Source organism: Coturnix japonica, chromosome 7 (genome assembly GCF_001577835.2).
Source record: "Coturnix japonica isolate 7356 chromosome 7, Coturnix japonica 2.1, whole genome shotgun sequence".
Lineage (NCBI taxonomy): Eukaryota > Metazoa > Chordata > Aves > Galliformes > Phasianidae > Coturnix > Coturnix japonica.
The window spans coordinates 33,323,880-33,344,763 of NC_029522.1; the positions used below are offsets into that span (position 1 = coordinate 33,323,880).

The 20,884-nt window shown below is 35.9% G+C and overlaps 1 protein-coding gene across 23 annotated transcripts in view; it reads right to left on the reverse strand.

Annotated features, from left to right (window-relative positions):
- The window catches only part of BAZ2B (bromodomain adjacent to zinc finger domain 2B), a 90,315-nt gene that overhangs the window by 12,512 nt on the left and 56,919 nt on the right, over positions 1–20,884 (reverse strand). For 12 of the 23 annotated variants that reach the window (XM_015869320.2, XM_015869318.2, XM_015869315.2 and 9 more), the window contains 15 exons: positions 19,486–19,546; positions 18,874–18,982; positions 18,506–18,607; positions 13,954–14,164; positions 12,960–13,052; positions 12,792–12,853; positions 11,942–12,007; positions 11,170–11,235; positions 10,557–10,601; positions 10,278–10,310; positions 9,058–9,123; positions 7,225–7,365; positions 6,140–6,394; positions 5,543–5,757; positions 4,523–4,597 (listed from right to left, as the gene is read on the reverse strand). In XM_015869320.2, coding sequence (XP_015724806.1) covers positions 4,523–4,597; positions 5,543–5,757; positions 6,140–6,394; positions 7,225–7,365; positions 9,058–9,123; positions 10,278–10,310; positions 10,557–10,601; positions 11,170–11,235; positions 11,942–12,007; positions 12,792–12,853; positions 12,960–13,052; positions 13,954–14,164; positions 18,506–18,607; positions 18,874–18,982; positions 19,486–19,546 — 1,600 coding nt within the window. The remainder of the gene's footprint in view (positions 1–4,522; positions 4,598–5,542; positions 5,758–6,139; positions 6,395–7,224; positions 7,366–9,057; positions 9,124–10,277; positions 10,311–10,556; positions 10,602–11,169; positions 11,236–11,941; positions 12,008–12,791; positions 12,854–12,959; positions 13,053–13,953; positions 14,165–18,505; positions 18,608–18,873; positions 18,983–19,485; positions 19,547–20,884) is intronic. The other 11 variants (XM_032445697.1, XM_015869312.2, XM_032445696.1 and 8 more) reach the window with 5 other exon arrangements.

Below are 20,884 nucleotides of genomic sequence, written 5' to 3' on the forward strand. Positions count from 1 at the left end.
ACTTATGAAATTCTCTGTATTTGCATGGCAACAGGAAAGTTGGTTTTAAAGTGATTTTTTTTTCATTTCAGTGTTTTGTGGGTTTTTTTTTTTGTTTTTTGGATTTTTTTTTTAATTATTATTTAGTTATTATGTATTACTTCTCTTTAGCACAGGCCATTGGATGATTTTTCCATTCTACAAAATATTTTCTTCTTTAAGAAGTCATGGTTACCTAAACTATTAGGAGACTCAATCAAATCCTTATTTTTCCTTTTATGAAAGAAAAAGGAAACTTACATACCAGTAATTATAGCAGTTGTAGACCTTCTTCTTCTATAAAAACCCTATAAGACAAGATCCCACACAGCAAAAATTACAGTTCCACCTATCAGGAAGCTAGCAGGCAAACATGCTGAATCGCAGGAGGTATAGATAGCCAGGTCTAATCACTTATAACGCAGACCAAAAAATGCAACTGACTCAGAAGAGATTCATAAATGTGTAGGGAAGACAAAGATTTTGTAAGAGATGGCTGGAAGAAGGGTAGGATGGGAAAAGTAGAACGGTAACGACAAACACAATTACCAGCACGTAATTCTCCCTTGTCATACTTCTCTCTCTTCCCATCCTACAACACAATATTCCATACAGCAAGTGGCTACAAACATGATGAGTGTTGTAAAAGTACTGGCTTCTTGACAGATGCACTCTCATGAAAGCATCAGCTTTTTAAAACGCTGATCAAACCATGCCAGCACCAAACAGCACAGAACTTAATGAAGCTGTCACTGCTCAAGTGGCAGTAGACCTCTTACAGCTACTTTAGTAATTTATAATATTCTGGATAAAAAATTTCTCGGGCCTTCCAAGGAATTTGGAAGCAAGTTCTGTTTTCAGCTCTGGCACAAAGAGCCTTAGCTAACCAAGTCCTACTGAGATGTCTGCCGAGTTACTTTTTTAGAAGATTTATTTTCTTATACTGTAACTTTACACTGTCAAGTCCTTTTCAGCTGGACTGGAAACTTATGCCTATGTACGGTAGTCATCGATCAAACCAAGCCACTAGTCAGCGACTGGACTGAATGCTGTGCGATGGAATAATTTTAGAGACAAATCAGATTGAGACAATCTGCAAGACAATTCACTAAAGAAGCTAGCAGATGAAGTTCAGTGATCAGGAAAGATGCTCATTCATACACCTAAAATAAATAATAACAAAAGAAAAAAGCTACTTTCACTGGAACTGAAAGGAGAGATACAACATTGGAAAGCACCATAGGAAGTTTGCATGATACTACAAGTAGGAATGGAAATAAATCAGAGATGCCCTCTTTTTCTAACACAGGCGTCAGAAAGCAGCTCTTTTTATACAAAGTTGTGTAGAGGTAGAAATCAATGAGAACATAACTTATAAAAAATGTTCAGATTTGTAAATGTGGCGTAATTTATTGCTACTAATAGGTGTGCACAAACAGAAGAAAACCTTCCCTCAAAAAAACTTCCATTCATCTTTCTTTCACATAAAGACCAAAAAGACTTCCTTCACCATACAGGATGCTGTGAAGTCCACTACACAAAGCAGAAGGCAATGCTCAGATACATGACTTAAGACTGTTTTTCCTAACCTACAATGTTCATCAGATTGTGGAAGAAAAATTCACATTATGATTTATTTTTTTAAGCATTCATCATCTATTCTGTCCCTAAATCAAATATTAGGAAATAGCAAGGAAAAGAAATCCTAAGTATCACATTCTCTTAACATTATTCTTCTTAGCTCTCAAGTAATGAAAGTTTCCCAAATCAGAATTACCTCCAATTCAAACCTCAGGATGTAATTCCTGCCTTTAGGTAACACTGCTTTTGATTTACCGTCACTTTACATTGACCAAGTGACACAAGAGATGTCAAGAAGGCGGCATGTTACGATTATCTAGTAACAAAATCAACTGAATCATCTCAGGTGAGACAGTCTCCTGACAATATCTGTGATATAGAAAACACACAGAAAGATGATTTGATCTGATGAGACAGACGTGTTTTATAAAAATGGTGACTGGTATCAAGATTCCCCCTAAATGCAATAGAGAAGGCTCGAGATGCAACCTCCCAGCACACAGAAGAGGCCAACACAGATCAGAGTTCAGTTTCTGACTATAAATATTATTATACTTATCAATGAATTCAGTTCACATCCTTAAGGAAAACAAAAATCAATCAAACAAAACCAAAACAAACAAACAAACAACAACAACAAAAAAAAACAACACAAGAAAGAAAGGGAGAAAGAAAAAAAAGAAGAAGCCCCCCTAGAGGCTTTTGACTCTTTTTTTTCAGTCTTGGATTCTAATGCTTTTTTATAAATTTTATCAACAGATTTTTAATTTTTTTTAATGTATGTGTGTATACATGCATATAAACACATATATGGAGATTGTGTATGTGTGTGTCCGCATACATACATATATATATATATTTTTTTTTTCTTTTCCTTCAACTGGATATGAAGAATATCGGCAGAGCTCATCTCACCAATAGTTGGAGCATAATCATAAAAACCAATCAGTTTGTGACCAAAAAAAAAAATCTTCTGACACTTGCAGAACCTCTTCTCATCCCACTTGGATATACTTTAAAACAATCTGGACATCATGGTATGATAATTTACACAGCATATACAGATATAACCTGGTAAACCAGGCTTAGTTGAAATGCATTCATTTCTCAGTATCCTTTATTCTACTATTACATCCTTTCTACATATGATGAGTTTGTGTTTTGAGAGTCATGCAGAGATTTGTGCGTATATAGGAAGAGAACATCAATGATCAATGGACATTGATCATATGACAAGTAGTCAATAGACCAGATATTCCTAAAACTATTTGGAACCAGAATGTTTAAAAACTAGACTGAGCACTGAAATGCTTGAGGAAGATATCATACAAAAACCTGGAAGAAGAAAAAAGATCAAACAGAAAACTTAAATGGACAGGCTTCTTTTCAGAGAAGCCCCAGAACAGCTGCAGGAGCTTATAAAAATCATCATCTGACATACAAAGAGAGCACTGTTTTAAAATGATCAATGAAGGCTTTTCCTAAAAGCTTCTGAGAGTTCATCAGAAACAAAAAAAAGTGAAAAATTCAAAGATTTTGAATCAAGAATGAGATAGATAAGTCTAGTGACTTCAAAGAAGCAAAGAATGTCTCAGAACACTCCCACAATACTTACACTTTACAGTAGGATCAGCACTACTGTTACCTCACATCCACACAGGAAGGGGAAAAGCAAGAAATAGAGAAATGATTGTAGAAATGCAGAGGAGCATGAGACTTTAGGGTCTTATTCCCCCCTACTTGAAGTCAAAGAAAATAAAGATCATGAGAAAAAGGAGGATTCTAATCTACAAGTACTTACAGTTCGATGGAGGGAGAGAAAGACTAAGTGGCCCCATGGGGGACAAGGACAGGCAAGGGTCCCATTCTATTAAGGAATAATTGGCTAAATAGGACTTCACTGAGACTTCTAGAACTATGTAGAATCATAGAAGAGTTACAGATGAAGACAGGAAAAGGAATGTGGTACTATCCTAAGAGATAAAATGCATTAAATCTGCACAGACAGGGACTTGTGTTATTAGTAGAGAATTTCTTATTATTGGTCATATTTTTTCCTCTACCTCCCTCTTGTCCTTCTTCTTTACTTCTTCCATCTTCCTTTGCAGATACATTAAAGGGAAAAAAGGGAGAAACAAGATTAGAAACATAAGTACCTAAAACAAGCGTTAAGAAGGGTTACCGTTCCTGGTAAGAGATAAAGATGACCAAGAAAAAGGAAAGTAGGAGTCTGGCTATACATTTTTACCACCATGATTCATGACATTTATGCCTCCTAGCTTCCTGGTAGTTGGAGCCATTATGCTTGCTGTATGGAATTTTGTCTTGTAGGATGGGAGAATAGTGGGTATGAAGCTGAAGACCCTTTAAAAATCCCAATTTTACCTTAAATAAAAATATCAAAATATCTTAATGTTTGCATGCTAGAGATGATCCCTAAGTATAGGGAATGATGTAACAAACATAAAATGGAAGTGTTAATTTTATGTCAAAGAAACTGGTAAAATTTGATGGGTGACTGTTGTATGAAAACCACGTATTAAAATGCCTTTCAGAAAGAACACTGCTAAGTATGGTAGGTCCAGATAAACTGATGACATCAATCACAATATGACAGCTCCTGTAATATTCCAATAAAATAGATTTCACTTTTTTCCCCCAAAGAATACAAAATGGACTTAATCCTAATTATAAGGGGCAAAAATCCTCTGAATCTCATGCTTCTTTAGCATGTTATATAACACCAGTGCAGGATCACTCTAAATTCACATCCACCTAAATTAGGTAGATCAATTACCGACTTCCTGGTAAACCTGTAACGGCATCAGCTTAATTTTAGCCTCAGAAACAATAAACCATATAGCAACATCTATGAGCAAACAAAAAAACAATACATAGTAAAACTGAAGGAAATGAAACTTACTTCCGAAGTTTGCCTTCAACCATCCATTTATCTCTCCTTAAGTTCGACATATAATCAATATTTTTATCAATTTCACTGTCAAAAACAAAATAAGCCAAAGGTAATTGAAATACCATCAACTCTGCACTTTCATGTCTTTTTCTAACAAACATTTACAGGGAGATTTTTTTGTCTCAAACTTTCTAGATAAACACTTAAAATAATTTTAAAGTTAGGAAGTTCCAATATTAGGAACATCCGTGCAGTGTACTACTGCACAGACATCAGGCAGCTTTTGTTTACAGTGTCATGCAAGCTTTCAGAAGCATGTAATGCAAAGAATCTGACATTTCTTCTAATAGCTAGTACTTAATGTGAAGCCTACAACTGCATTAGCCAAAAAGCATCCAGCTGTACACACAGCTCAAGTTAGCACAAGTACATACAGAGTATTTCACTGGGATCCATCATCTACAAACTAGCTTCTGTCTTCCTGGAAGAACAGGAGTGCTACGGCACTCTGGGAACCTACATCAGAGAAATTCCTGACTCGACCATTTAGCCACTTATACATGTTTCAGTGATGAAAATAAAGCACAACCCAGTTCTGAAAGACTGCTACGAATCTGAATTTTACAGTTGGTCACCTGCAATAAGCGAAGGAGTTCCCTGCTGTCATTAATGTGATTAAATGCGCATTAACACTCTTACAAACTATCTACACAGCACTTGCACCACTCAACTTGCTATTTCCCAGCTTTTTACAACACAGAATTTCTTTTATTCTTGCACTGCACAAGACTGGTTAACTTTTGCGGCATCTTCTCCAAGAACTCAAAGTTTTGAAAGCTACAGTGAAAAAAAAAGACCAAACAAGGAAAACTGCTAATCTTTCAAAATATGAGACAAGTAGTAACAGCACATTTCAGCTTTCTTTCTAAGAATGCCAAGAAAAATCTTGGAACAAAACAGTCGGTACAATGTTTGTAAATATAACATTTTAACAACTATTTTTACATATTTGTTTGAGAAGTAACTTACCTGACTACACTTTTGCTGCAAGCTAACTCATTGACAAGGAAAGCCAGCACTGCTGCTTTCTGAGCTGGAGCATGTGCCTGAAAAGCTTTTGTCTTCAAGCTCTCTGTAAGCTCAGTTTGCCCACAATGAGCCTCCATAAATATCTGCAAAATCTCAGACACGTTATCTCGATTGATGCCAACATTCAGTAAGTGCTCCCCAAGAATAGTTTTAGCCTAAAAAAAAAAAAAAAAAAAAAGGCTGTCTCAATCAATCACATTTGAAAATGCTATTTTCACTGCACTCTGCATTACTGCTTATAAAATAGTTCTGTGGTTTTATTTGCTTTTTTATACAAGGACTTCAAGCACAGATATTTGTTTTGACTACTCAAATGAAAGTCTTTAACGTAGAGAAAAAGAGAAGGCCTGCTCCTTCACACATTGTTAAGAACAGAGATAATACTAACATTAAATAAACAAGTTACATAACAAAAGGCATGGTTCAAGTGGACCATTTCATGCACTATGAAGAAAGTGCTCCAAAGCCCAGGATTTGGGTTATTTTTTGTTCAGTTGGATTGTTGTTGTTTTTTATTATAGATTATTTTGCCGTTACCTTGTATCCTGTAACAAGTCCTGGATCACAAACAGCTGCAGAAACAAGCTTTACAAGCAAGTCCTGTACTTCTCCTCTGCTGTCTCCTATGTTCAGCAAACCCTCCTGAAGAGTGCTCAGGGAAGGCACGTCCGTATTCACATCAAAGCCAAGAACTTTACCAAAGTTACGCAAGAACTGCACTATCATGAGACAATCTGAAAACGTGCTTCCAGACAGAACAAGGCCTGGGATGCGAGGCAGCTCCGGTAAAGGCTAAAATGGGGGGGGGGGGGAAAGAAAAAGAAAAAAACAACAACAAAGATTCAGTAGCATATTTCAGTGGGTAACTGAAGTATTTTGATTAGTACTTTCACATGACCTACAGTACATGAACAATAGAAGGTGAAGGCAATATAGGAGCTGCCCCCACATCCCACTGATAAATTTAACACAACACTGAAACACCCTTCCTTAACGTTCATCTTTTTCACTTATTTTAGGAGGGCATAGACTAAATAATACTTCTTGGATAAGAGAGGCATGATCCTATTTGGAGACAAAGTACTACAAAATTTAGTACCAAAGATCTCCGGGAGCAGCAGGAAGTGTAATTCTCTTCAGAAGGGCGACCTTGATACAGGTAAAGTCCTGAAGGGCAGGATCTAAAACCACAGAAGCCCGGAAGAATGGATTTCTGGAATAATGGCCTATAGTAGTTACACATTTGTATTTCTTTTCAGTGCCTATATACTGGGAAAAGAGGCATGTTTCTGATGCAAAAACAACTCAGACTAATTTAAATCAATTATGCAAATACGCTTCAGGAAGAAGTCCGCTTTTAAGCAAAACAGTATTTTAACTAAGGAAACAAACACCACTTCAGAGCTTGTCTTATCTCATAAATATATATTTCAAATAGTAATACAATTATCCAAATCAATACTTGAATGCTTTGGGGACAACTGCAAGAAAAGTTGATATTTTCTTTAAGAAAACTATTGAATTGTTGCTGTATTCTTTGTATCTATTGCAGTTTTCATGGTAATAAATAGGTCGCTCCAAAAGTAATGCTTCCTATGTACATTTTAAACGGTTACAATTACCTTCTGGTCTGCTAAGCACATATCTTCATTAGGCTTCTTTAGCTCCTTTGCCATTTCTAATTCCAGTCTTCGCTGTTCTAGTTTACGTTCTTTATTTAACCTTTTTTCGTCACGTTTCTCTTGCTTTAATCGCTCTTTTTCCTTCAGGAGAATTAAAAGGGCAGAGAATAAAAGCCATGACTATTTACAGAGAAACAATTTAAAAATCTGAAAAGCATTATTTACATAATTTCAATAATTACCACTATAATTAAAGGAACGCACTGAAGCAAAAGGGAGGTGGAAAGTACACAAATAGAACAGAATAACAGGATCTAAGTGAAATCTAAGTTAACCAATATTTAAATCCTTAAACACTGCTGCATTTAATGGGTATCTGAGAATACACATTCATAATTTCACTACTATTTTAGAGGTATAACAATGAAATGTTTTCAGCCACAATAATACAAGGAATACAGACTCAATCTTTTTTTTAATTCTCCTGCAGCTGTATGACAGAAAAGCCTACAGTACTCACTGAACAGAACACACTGTCTTCTTAAAAATCAGACCTATTCTTTATTTTCTGCTGTTATGGAAGCAGTAATGTTATGCCCTTGCTGCCCTAATTTGCACAGTTACTGAATTAATATACTTTCTGGGCAATTTCAACTAATACATGTACTTCTCACATATCAACTTCTATATGAGACATTAACGTAACAGACAGATCAAGTAAAACTGCAATTCCACATATTTTCTCCCCCATGTAACGACACGTAAATTCTCTATGACAGGTTATATACATTTTTGTAATCACATGAATGCTATGAATTGTGGGTTGTTTTCCCCCAAACTGCTTATAAAAAAAACCCCACAGTATACCAGAACCACTTTTCTGTTATGAATAAGCATTCAAAACCCATAATAAATACAGGAGGTATCAAATGCACATCTAAAGATGCTTTGTTGTTCACTGATCCTGACTTAATTACAGGAAAGATGTTCATACTCTCTGCTAAAGATGAATTGACCAGGAGGCTTGAATATATGATCTTCCAGCACCTCCATTCCACCAAGTCATGGTTCTAAGTCTTTAAGAAAATCTTCTACTACGTAGAAGTGAAATACATGATGAGTAAGAAGTAGTAATTGGATAAGAATGTGATATGGGACCACATCAAAGGCTTTACAGAAGTGCAGAGTTACTCTTCTTTTGTCCACTGATGTACCACTGAGAAACTCAGCCTTCCCACTGTCTACTGCACAGAATTCTCCCTTCTCATTTTTTCAGAGGGCCTATGCTCTCCCTGGCCTTCTGACTGATGTACGTGTAGTGACCCTTCTTATTTTTCACATCCATTGCCAAGTTTAGTTCCACCTGCACCTTAGCTTTCCTGATCCCATCTCTGCATGTCTGAACTGTATCTCTGTATTCTCTCTGGGACAAACATTCCTGCTTCTACTGCCTGTACATGCCCTTTTTATCTCTCAGTTTGACCTGCAGGTCCTTGCTCAGCCACACTGACATTGTCATCGAGGGTGGACGGAACCTTCTGACATCATCTGGTTCCACCTCTGCCAGTAAAAACCCCACTCAAGTAGGCTGAGCTTCACAGCTTCCCTTGGGTCCTAGTGTTAAACCATCCTCAAAATACAGTTTACTTATGTTTAAAAGGAATTGGTTGTATTTAAATTTCTGCCAGTTGCTTCTTTTCCTGGCGCTGCACTGTGTACAGATGACACGCCACATGACTGCAGCTACAGGTAAATGAAGGACACAGCTCTTCTATAGATCACCGTGGAACGAAATACCAAAAACATCAAAACTGTCAGAGATTAATTACTCACTTCTGCTTTTTTACGTGCTTCCATGGCTTTCATAAGCATCATATGTTGTCTTCTCCTCTCTCGTTCCTATTGAAGCAGATAAGATTAGAACAAAACTAATCCCACACAGTAATATCAGTTAAAAAGTTGAGTGCAAGTTTAGCATTAATAGACAAGTCACAGTAAAAACTAAATATAGAATGGCCAAGTCTGTGCATGTTTTAGTTCAGGTTTAGAAAGCAAAATACAAGAACAATCAAAAGCAAAAAGGTAAAGCAATGAACATGGAGACAGTGTAAAAAAGAAGCATACAGATTTACTTATGGTCAGTTGTGATGCTGCTTCTTCATAAGCTGGCAGAACAAAAAGCATAATGGTTGGCTGGAACAGGTCAGTTACCTTACATCTGCTATTAGGGAGCTTGTATTTATTTATCCAATAGCCAATTCAGAAGAATTTTTTAAACTGGTTTTAAATATTGCAAACGTTAACATTTTTATGATCAGGCAACAAATTAGTATGATGAATTTTTGCAGCTCCGGATCATTTCCAAACAAGCTAATGGTGACACATATACATACATGCACTGAATTTGTTGATGCCTTTCCCTCAGTAAACTTTGTGAATTACTTCAAATACATTAAGGAGCTGCGTTCTAGAGCTGTATGTATGTTTTTTTCTTAAAAGCTGTACAGTAGATCTTAACTCCAGTTAAGCAAATTATATCACCTAGTTCAGTGAAGCTATGATTATCGGTCTAATGTTTCACTTAACAATTACACTACGTTACACTGACAGCTAATTTGTTCAGTACTTTACAGACTTGGGAGAGATACAATCCTGACTTCTAAAGCAAGTTAATCCAAATCACTGCTAAAATCCTCTGGATACATTCCCAATGAACGGGACAATGTTTAGAAAGTTACTCATGTGACAATCTACTTATGTTTGCATTTGTTATTCCCTGATTTTATATAGTAGCACTATGTCTACTGGGACATCAGCAGCACAGATTACAGTTTAGAAAGTCATTTATAGATTGTCACATTCTATTTATATGTTTGAGACTTTTTTTTTTCCTTAACAGACAAGACAAGCAGATGTATGCAATGCACTGCGCTGTAAAGCCATGCAGCAGTATGTAATATGACAGCAGCCAGTGCTACATTTTATGCATTGCTATGACAACCATATCACAACCAAATCACAATGCGGTGTTAGATGTACAAAAATAAACATACCCATACCATATCTAGTCTATGCCTCTCCAACTCCTGGTAGAAAGAGTTGGCACAGTATTATGAAACAGAAATCACAAAGTCATAAAACCACTTTAAAATCCCCCAAAAGACCCCAATACCAAAGCAAGCAACAAATAATAAGATGAAAGAAAAAATGTGCTGAAATCAAACCCAAAAATTTTAAAAGGGCATGTTTTAAAGCTTTTTATCCCCCACACAGTTTAAGTACTGCTTTATAATTGACATTCTGTCTGCCTGGTCAATCAAATGCATACTCACCTGGTGCTTGAGAAGAACAGCTTGTTGCCTTCGCATCTCTTTTTCCTTCAACAAAAGAAATTTACTTAGAATATCAAAACGTACACCCCAACACGCACATTTTGGTATAATGAAACAGCACATAAAAATAAAAATTTCATTTCATATATAGGCTACAGAAGAGTAATTGCATATATTCTGAGTTGAGAATTCAGTGTTCAGACACCAAGAACAAACACTAAGGCAGCAAGAAAAGCACACATATAAACATTTGCAGAGAAGCTCTAGAGGCTTCTAGACACACAGCCTATACAAGGCTTCATTTGCTGGGAAACAGCAAAATAATTTAATACAGTGTGCTTAAGCTATGCAAGCCAAATATCATGTAAGAAAACCTTCAAGTAACAGTATACAAAAATTAGCAACTGCATGAACACGCTTTTCTGTCTTTGTGTACAACACATACATTTACAAGACGGTGTATAGTACACATTTAAAAACATAAAATATATTCTAACAAATATATTCATATGCTATGTCTATTCAATTCCATACTTGGCAAATGATACCTCCTGATTCTCTCTATTAACACATTATTAACAATAACTCACATTTGCAGCACATCTAGACTAACCTTTATTCGTTTTTCAGCCTCCAGTAATTTAGCATTTGCTGCTTCTTCTTTCTTCTTCTTTTTTGCCTGTGCACACAAAATAGATCACTCAACAAGAACATCACAAGTTGAAAATGATCTGTCTAGAAATAAATTACACCTTAAAGCATTCAAAGTGACATTATGTATTAAGAATACATTCCAAGCAATTTCTGCCTCACAATGCATAATTATTCATAATTGATTTTAATTCTTCATTTGGTTCTTATATCTATCAAAATCAGAACATAAAAAAACCCAAAATATAAGTAGCAGGATGAAAATACCAGTAGGAAACATGAAAACTAGCAATCTATCTCTGCAACTATATTATCAGACCAGCAGAGCATGTGAGTGTAATATATATTTTGCAGCACGTGTATTAATATAATAAGTATTTTTAAAGTTGCATTTAAACTCAGTGTATGGCACGATTCTATGTTAACACATTGCAAAGTTGTACAGCTGAAGTTAGCAGCTTAAACTATCGTATTTCTATTAGTTTTTAGATAACAAGATAATTTGTGTAGGAAGTAAGGAACTCATGAGCATTTCCAAGATTTGGGTTTAAGTTAGATTTCTTTATTTCTATTCTTTATGATGAAATACTTAATAAAAGAAATTTTTTTATCTGACCCCTCTAAGTGCATGTTGTTAGATCTGCTTACTTGGTTACACTCATCACTACATGCCTGACTGCTAAAGGACAGCATTCTTAAAATAAGAATTGTATTATTTGAGCCACTGTATTTACCTCTAAAATTTGTTGAGCTCGAAGTTCTTTCTCCATTCTGATTTGCTGGATACGCTTAATCTTTTCCTACAAAGGCAAGAAAATTGCATCTGTTTTTTCCTTTTTTGTAAAGACAGTATGAAGAAAAGTTTACATTTACATTACCAAAAAACAAATACACAACAACAAAACATTACAAGAGGTCTCGTATACCCCTGAAGGAAGCAACACTCAGAGCTACACACAGATGTTCATGTTTAAGAAGTCATAGTAGTGCTTTATTTTTTGTATGCCTTTAAGGGGAGCATTCAGTAGAACAGGCACTGGTAGAGGTATCTAGGAATGAATGAAAATGGGAGCTATACCACGAAAAGGGTGATTTGATGCAATCTCACCTAAAAAACATAGAGATCTCAAATTATTAATTTCTACCTTCATTCTAGTGGGTTTTCAATCAGTGACGAGACACTGGGGCAACACGCAGAACCTGAGTACTGCTAAACCCAAAGTATGCCAGCCAGTAAGAGTCACACCCATGTAGAAAGGAGAACACATTCACAGTTAGGTGGACTTGAGTATTCCCAGATAGAGACTTTGGGTTTTGAGAGATTTGGATGTCTTAATTTGCAGTGTAGAGGAATTAATTTTATACATGCTGAAGATTAACAATAACAAGAAATGTTAACAAGGCAACAGCAACAGGCTGACACAAAAACATTTCATTTCACACACAAAGAAAAATCTAAAAAAACAAACAAAAAGAAAACCAAAAAAAGTCAAGCCAAGCAAACTTGTAAATTTTATTTAGAGCTTTAAAAATATATACTATATTATGAAACAATAAAGAATTTAGTTTGCAATCTTAATTTACCTGCTGCTTCATTATCTTTATCTGCTCTTTTTGCTTTCGCTTTTCTTCAGCTGCCATAATAGCTTTAAGAAAGGCAAACGAAAAATTAGTATCAGCAGAAAATGATGAAGGAGAGATAACTTCACATCCAGTGTTTTCAAAGTAACCTCTCACAGGTCTGATGCACACCTTGCTGTTTTTTTGCTTCTTTGGCAGCTCGAGCTTGTTCTTGCTTCTGGAGTTTTCTTAGTAGCTTTATTTGTGCTGCTTGTCTTGCTATTTCTGTTACAAGAAGAAAAAGTTCATAAAAACAGAGCTCTCTAACAGTAAAGATACAACTCATATTCCCCATAAATGTATGAAGTGAAGAACCAGAAATCAGTTGATTTATGTTTGCACGTTTTACCTTGGAAACATTCAACTACCAACTACTGTCTGTGCTATCTCGTTTACATACACAATGATATGCATACTGTACGTAGGTATGCAACAGATAAAGAATATGAACAGTGTCTTCAAAAAATAGTGCACTGCTTTTGGAGGAGAAATCTGTCCACCAAGTGTGAGACAACATCCAACTAATCATGCTGCTTTGCTTAAAAGTCCATTTCTTTTTAAGACTTGTCACAGAGTACTAGATCAACATTTAATTCAGAAATTATGGAATTGTTACTTTAACTAGTTACCTAATCCTGTTCTCTCTAGCTTAAATCATACAACCTTGTCATCAGCCTGCCAAGGTCAATTTTCCTTCATTCAATCATAAACATGGTGTAGAGGTAGAGGGGACAATGAGATCCTAACGAAGGTAAAAAAGCTAATTTCTTGATCCAGTGTTGTTTGAACCAGTAACAGAGACCACACAGAGAACTTTTTGTTTATGCAAATTTAAAATAAAAACATCAAGAGCAACCAAAAAATTGGACGCCTGCTTTTTTAACCTATTTAACTAAATGGAGTAATTACAGAGTAAGCTTTCATAAGCACATCCGCGTGCCCACACTTCTCTTCATTCACATGTATTTATGGATCATGAAATAGGAAAGGGCTTCAATTATAGCATTTGACAAAGTTCTAATATGAAAGGTCGTACATTAGTAAAATCCATCTCCTAAGAACAAACATTAACTCTCCATGCACTGACACTCTCATAAGTTTGTGAATGTAGTGAAGTACCCCTTACCTTGCGCTTGTAGCTTTCTCAGAAGTTTCGCATCAGTGCTGTCTAGAAATTCAGTGCTTCCAACGTTTGGAGGTCGGCCTTTACGACGTCTCATTCTTGATTCCTCTCTAGAATGCTGTCTGTCTGGATTTGGTGGACGTCCTCTACGCCCTTCCATAGCTCTGATGCAGGGAATGACTTCCTCCTCCTTCAGAAGACACCACTGCACGCCCTTTAAATTGACACATTTCACATACAAGCATTATAAACACTGACATCTGAGAACAAGAAAATCCTTCTATATACATGAATTTCTAATGAATTATATATAGAGAAGAGCTGTGATGGACAATCTGGGCCGTACAATGTTTCAATGATGCACAGAAATGTTATATTGACAACTTATCACCACTAAGCATTTCACAACTACACTGCAATGCAAGATACCAAATCTATTCAGTGGCATACACAATAATTACAAAGCAGCAATGCCACTGATGCATTACTTTTAATTATTTTAGGCCATGCTATTTAATATTCTACTCACGTTTAAGCAAAAACACACTCTTCCTCATCACATTAACTAAAAAATAGCTGCACTGCTTTCAGAGATTCCAGTGCTCAGTGCAAATGAAAAAAAGTCGTTGTATGGATCACTGTCCTCCAATTTAAAGCACTGACAAACTCCTTCATAAAGAACAAAATGCAGTGGTCTATCTACAAAAACTGCTTTCTGTGCACTGTGTTACCTCAGTTTTACAACAACTGCACAAAAAAAAATAAAATAAAATAGGTTCGTTTTAATCTTGAAGTATTTAGTACAGTTTAGATCTTCCCTCGTGCAAGAAAATTTCTGCACCAACCACTTCCTTCACTAGGAATACTATTTCTTCAGGCTAAAACAAACAAACATTGAAATACTTTGTTATAAATTACTTTCATTTAACTGACAAGAAGCAGAGCTTATTGTAGCTACTGAACGTAACAGTAGCTCAGCCTACCTGATCCCCGTTAAACGCCCATCCACGTCACAAATGTAACCAGGCTGGAAGGGGCTGTCAGCCCCCCCTTCTATGTGACCCACCTACAGCTGGGGGTGGAACTCTGTGATCTTATAGATCCCTTCCAGCCCAAACTACTCTCATGTTTCTATATAACAGATCTTACCATTTTCAATAAATGGAAAAAATGGAAGTGCCTTTTAGACCTCGCTGTAATGTAGCCTAGAAAGTTTGTTAAAAGACTTTGAAAATGTCTGCCAGATCAAGAATTTATGTTGGTAGCATATGAAACACTGTAAATAAAATATGTGTTCATAAAAAAATACATCTGCATTACCAAATTTGTCTCATTACAAAGTGCATAAGTACTGAAGCAAGCATAAAATACATTTTTTGCTTATTTTGTCAATATACTTCTAACTCTTTTTACCTATTCTTCACAATTTATTAAGTCTGAACCACTTCCAGTCAGGACCACCATAAGACTACATCTCACACGCACTATACAGATTCCACAGATTCCAAAGGGCTACATTATTATGGTCTTGAATACCAACTGTTCAGAATCACCACCATATCACGACATCTACTGTAATCACTGCAAAGGACTTTTAAATATAATCACATCTACAACTGAAAAAAGAAGTTGAGTCATTTTCTAACAAGAAAAGTATGCATTGTTCATTTTACTGCTTAGCACCTGCCTTATAGTTTACCAGAAGTTTAGTCTATAAAGTTGAGCAAGCTAAGCTGGATTTTAGACCATATTTATCATGTACACTGAACCTATGAAATCACATACATTTTATATGACCAAAAAAGCAAGCAAGCAAGCAAACAAAAATCCATTCAAGAAACAGAAGCTGCAGCCATGGTTCAAGTACCTTGGATCCTGAAATGGAGATTTCTTTCGCTTTCCATTTAATTATCTGTGGTCAATAACACTAATGATAACAAATGTACAGATCACTTTCTACAAGTCTCTGAGATCATTAGTACCACAGGGACTATGGATGCATATTACAGTCACATAATCCTCACGGAAGAGAAAACAGAAGCTAACAGCAGTATGATTCAACAAGCAATGAGAGCCATCATTTCCAAAAAAGGGAAGGAGATTACTTAACACCTCACCAGACACTGTGATTAAACACGTTCCCACAAGTTTAAGATAGGATTTCACCAAATAGTTTAAACAAGATCCGCTGAGAGACACTCAGTAGACAAACCTATATAACAGGTCCCAGGACAGCCCCGGACACATGATACTGAGATAACTGGAGGAGTTATTATTCCTACAGGTGTGCCAACTTTATTTTCCACAGGGCATTCACTGAGAGCCACTGCTGGACACAGAACATAGGACTCAGCACAGCTCCTCGCCTGTACCAGTATGGCCATTCTTTTATATTGAGATCACTGCACTCACAGAGGAACAGAATGAAATTTACCCGATTCATTGTTATTGATTTTCTGATGGCATCCGATTTATTTATTTTTTAAGCACAGAAAAGCACTGCAAGCTGATGAAGATCACTCAATTACCTCAATCCTTTATAAACTGATAATTGAGGGTATGGGGAGCTCAACATTCTCTTCTTTCGTGTGGCATTGAGGAAGAAGAGTTTTCAACTGGAATAAATGTACACTAATTCACTACCACCTGTGCTGGTACTTGTCAGTTCAGAACCTGAAGCATGTTTCCGTCTTTCATCAATGACTTCAAAAGGCCATCAGACAGCTGCCATGCTAACATCTGGTTGATAATCTTAATTCAGTTTTAAATAAACTTTAATGCTCAAAACAACTTGGAATCCAATCGTTGCATTTAAACTCGTACAGTTACCACCAACTTTTGTAATTGGTTCAGTGGCTCAAACATCATGGAAAAAAGAATCATGTAATAAGAGAACGCCAACAGAAGCCAACATTTTTCTTTCTTATTTTCCAGATTTCATGTGACAAAATAAACACTATTTTGAGTCTCCTCCTGACATTCTTTTAGGAAAACATGCTTGAATAATCTAATTCTCATGTACCTCATTGCTGTGAAATTCTCACCACACAAGTTGATAGTTTTATTTAATCATGCATTAAGATACAAATAACCACAATATTAGCCATACATACACCATATTTAGCCTCTATGTCAATAAAGCAGTTCTGCATTTTGAACAATACAAAACCAGAAAAACAAGAAAAATGATTTCTGCATGTAAGTGCTCCTTGAGTTGCGTGTGACAAGGGCAAGCACTTTGCAGTGAACTTTGACAACTACAGACCAGTGTGACAACATCTCTTTCCATAAAAGGCAATAATTGCCTATCCATGTTTGGGGATCATATGTATATATATGTATGTATGTATATGTACACACATATACACATAGATAACTAGGTTTATATATACATAAATACATATATAAACACATTTCTATCATAAAAAACATACAATCTGACATTTTGTGAATTTTCTGTATATCAAAGGAAGGGGAAAAAGAAAAAGCAGAATGAGTGCCAATATAAGAGATGCAATGGCTTCACTGCTCGGAGAGAAAGAAACCGAAATAACATTTTGCAATGCCCTTTTCTGGTTGAAACTAATCATAGAATGCCCCGGGTTGAAAAGGACCATAATGTGCCCTTCCACCACTCCTCGTTTCTGAAGTTTTATTTTAGTAAAGAAGGGCAAGATTTGAAAATAAGCCCATGAACTGAAGGAGAGGAAGTAAGAGATAACCGAAGAAGGGAACATTATTATGCAAATACTATGTACTTTCACATGGTACTATAGTCACACAGGGGAAAAACTACAGTGTAGTTATCTACCCAGACTTCCACAGTAACATATAAAGATGCTTATGTTTTAAAAAAGAAAATCTACTTATTGACTGAAGTCCAAAATCTTTTGCACACATCCTAAAGAAAAAGCAATATGACCAAACTAGAGAAATAAAGCATAGATCAAAGTATTGATTACCTTCGAATTATAACATTACTTATTACTGCGTGCTTCCTATACACATCTAATAGTTATATCACTGTAAAGCATAACGAGTATAACTCAGATTTCCCTTCCTTAACGATCTAATGTTTCTAGTGCTTCCTGATAAACCAAACACTTGAATTTAAAAATGTATTTTAGACATATAATGAAGATACTATGAAGATGAATACACGAAAGCAGTGTGATTTAATGCAAACACAAAAATTATTATAAATACTAGGTTTCTACAAAACAGGAAGACAAGTTTCGGTTAGAAATAGCTGAATACTGACTCAGAACAAACATGGAACTCTGAGTTCCTTTGTGCTGCACAAAGCCAGGCTCAGAGTTAGTCATGAGGCATGCTGAACTCTTGAAAGCTCCCACTGAAATCACTGAGAGGTGCAGTTTTCAACACTGCCAGGGATCAAGGCGTAAGCAACTCACAATTATTAAGTAATACGCAGAATTTTTAGAAAGAATTATCTAAAAACAATAAATGCTTCAGACTGCAGCGAAAACTATTTCATCCAGAGTTATGTTAATGTCCCTTGGATCAAAGACTTTACTTTTTAAAAAGCAGATACCTGCGGTCCATCTCTGGCTTCATAGAAGTCACCCACTCCTATTTTTGCACTGAAGCTGAAATTGTCCCTTGAGATATCCATTATTCCATTTCTGCTGAGATACTGAAAAAATCACATATTTTTCCACTTCAGCTTGTAAATAATTACAACCCAGCTTTGATGTACAGCTAACTGTGAGTGTAATGATTTGCATATTTGATCAAGGTGATATACAGACCAAATCAGCAATCAGGCTGAGAAGTATTTATCATCTCTTCACATCGCATATTTTGAAATAAGGATCTTTACTGGAGGAAAAAGTAGCATTCTATTATTGCAAACATACTTGGTAGCATGAGAACACAGAAGAAAGTAATTTACTTTAATACCTTTACTACTTCAGGATACTGTCTCAGCTTCTTTCCACAAGGTGCAAAATACGCTACTTCTCCCTGAAGACGACCACCAAAGTTTCTTATTCGGGTTTCTCTTTGCCAGCTAGAATAACATGAAATGGATGCATATAACAATTTGATTCTTAGGAAACAAATAATGCCAAATCCAGAATTTCACCTTAAGTGCACAAGCTGCATTATAATTTGACAAGACTATCAAACAATCAAACAGGAAGGAAGAGAAACTGTTACAATGCTGATTGTCAAATTCCTAATTGTGTATGGATTTATTTCTATCAAGCTACTGATAACACAGGTTTTAGAACAATATTTCAAGGAGTTTGAGCACAGAATGAACTGAAAGAACTAACTTCCAGAGGCAAAGCTGCAAAAAGGCAAGTCACGTTTGCAAAAGAGTAAATTTGATGCACGAATGAATGCATGGAATATATGGACACTTCTAAAGAGACCTGCAGTTATTGAGAGCTGAAAATCTAAATCCTTGAAGCCCTTTTCTTGCTTTAAAAATTCATGGGGCTGAAGTACAGTTGATTTTTGAAGGTATTACCATCCCCTTACAGAATATGAAGTATATGTGCAACCTACCCATATTCCAGAGGAACACGCAGCTCCCGCTCATCTGTTACTCTTCGTCTCTTTGAAGTGCCTAAAAAAAAATTTCTTATTAACACCTGAACTTACAAAAATGGAAGTGACCTGTTCCTAAGCTATGCCTTCAAACTTACATCCCGAAATGAAAAATAATTTTTACATTCTAGATGTTATATATCTAAAACACCAAGAAAATTAATGCAACTTATTGCTCTTTGGAAATACTTTTGCCAGCAGTTTTCCCTTAACTTCTTTTTCTAAAAGAAAACAAAAAAGCCATCATGCCTTGCTTGATGCTTGTCTTGTTTATCTGCGTCAGGTAGTACGTGGAGAAGCACTGTAATAATGCCACACACACCTGTATTTCTATAGCAGACATTTTTTCCCGTTCAGAATATAAAAAAGGAAATAATCCTTACTTTAAAAATCCCTGTATGACTAGATTCTGTCCTCAAAGTGCACTTTGTATGAGACTGTGGTCAGCTGCCAAAAGTAGAAGAACTATTCCAGCTATCCAGAATTGGGATAACATTTGTTTCATTTGGTGCTAATCAAGACTTGAAACAAAAATACAAGTGAAAAATCAAATGTGGGGTTTCAAGAGTGCTCAATACTGGCACTTTCCTCAGGTTATTTCAAAGAACTGTAGGTTATCAAATATGTACCCAGACAAACTTTGGAAAGATGCATTTCTCAAAAAGGTTGCCTGAACCTGTTCATTGAAGAACATGACATGCCTCTTGCAGTGTAAATGGACATGAGAAAGTGCACCTTCCAAACTTGCTCCAAACTGTTACAGTTAGGAGTATATTATGATATAATACCACAGGTTTCTAATGAAGATGACTAGAAGATGTGTAAGCAACTGTTAATTAGTGCTCTCCTCAGAAAACAACATGGAGCTGCCCATGCTTGGATGCCAAACTTTTGGATGCATTGCTGCAGTCTTAACTAACATGACCTTCATATTACTTCTAACAGTCCTGGTAGAGGGAACAAAGCTATTTATCCAAATACAACTGAAATGAGAAAAGGCTACGTAATGGAAGTCAGATATAGAGAAGAGGTCATACACCTCTTCAGCAACTGATTACCTTTAGCTAAGATGAATACAAGAATATTGTAATAGCATTATAGCCATTCTTAGTAGGGAAAAAAGTACTGAACCTAACACAAGGAGACAAAACTAACACACTGAACCGGTTATCTACACAACTAACAATAAAAATCCACCAACCTTTTAAAAGCATCATAAAACAACCCAAATTTCTGAGAAATAAAATTAACTTTGTACTTTTAAAAACATGGATTATTCTCAATACATGTGAAATCTTTTACCATGTAATTCACTGTTCATGGAAATAACATGAAGCCGATCACATACTCCTTTAAA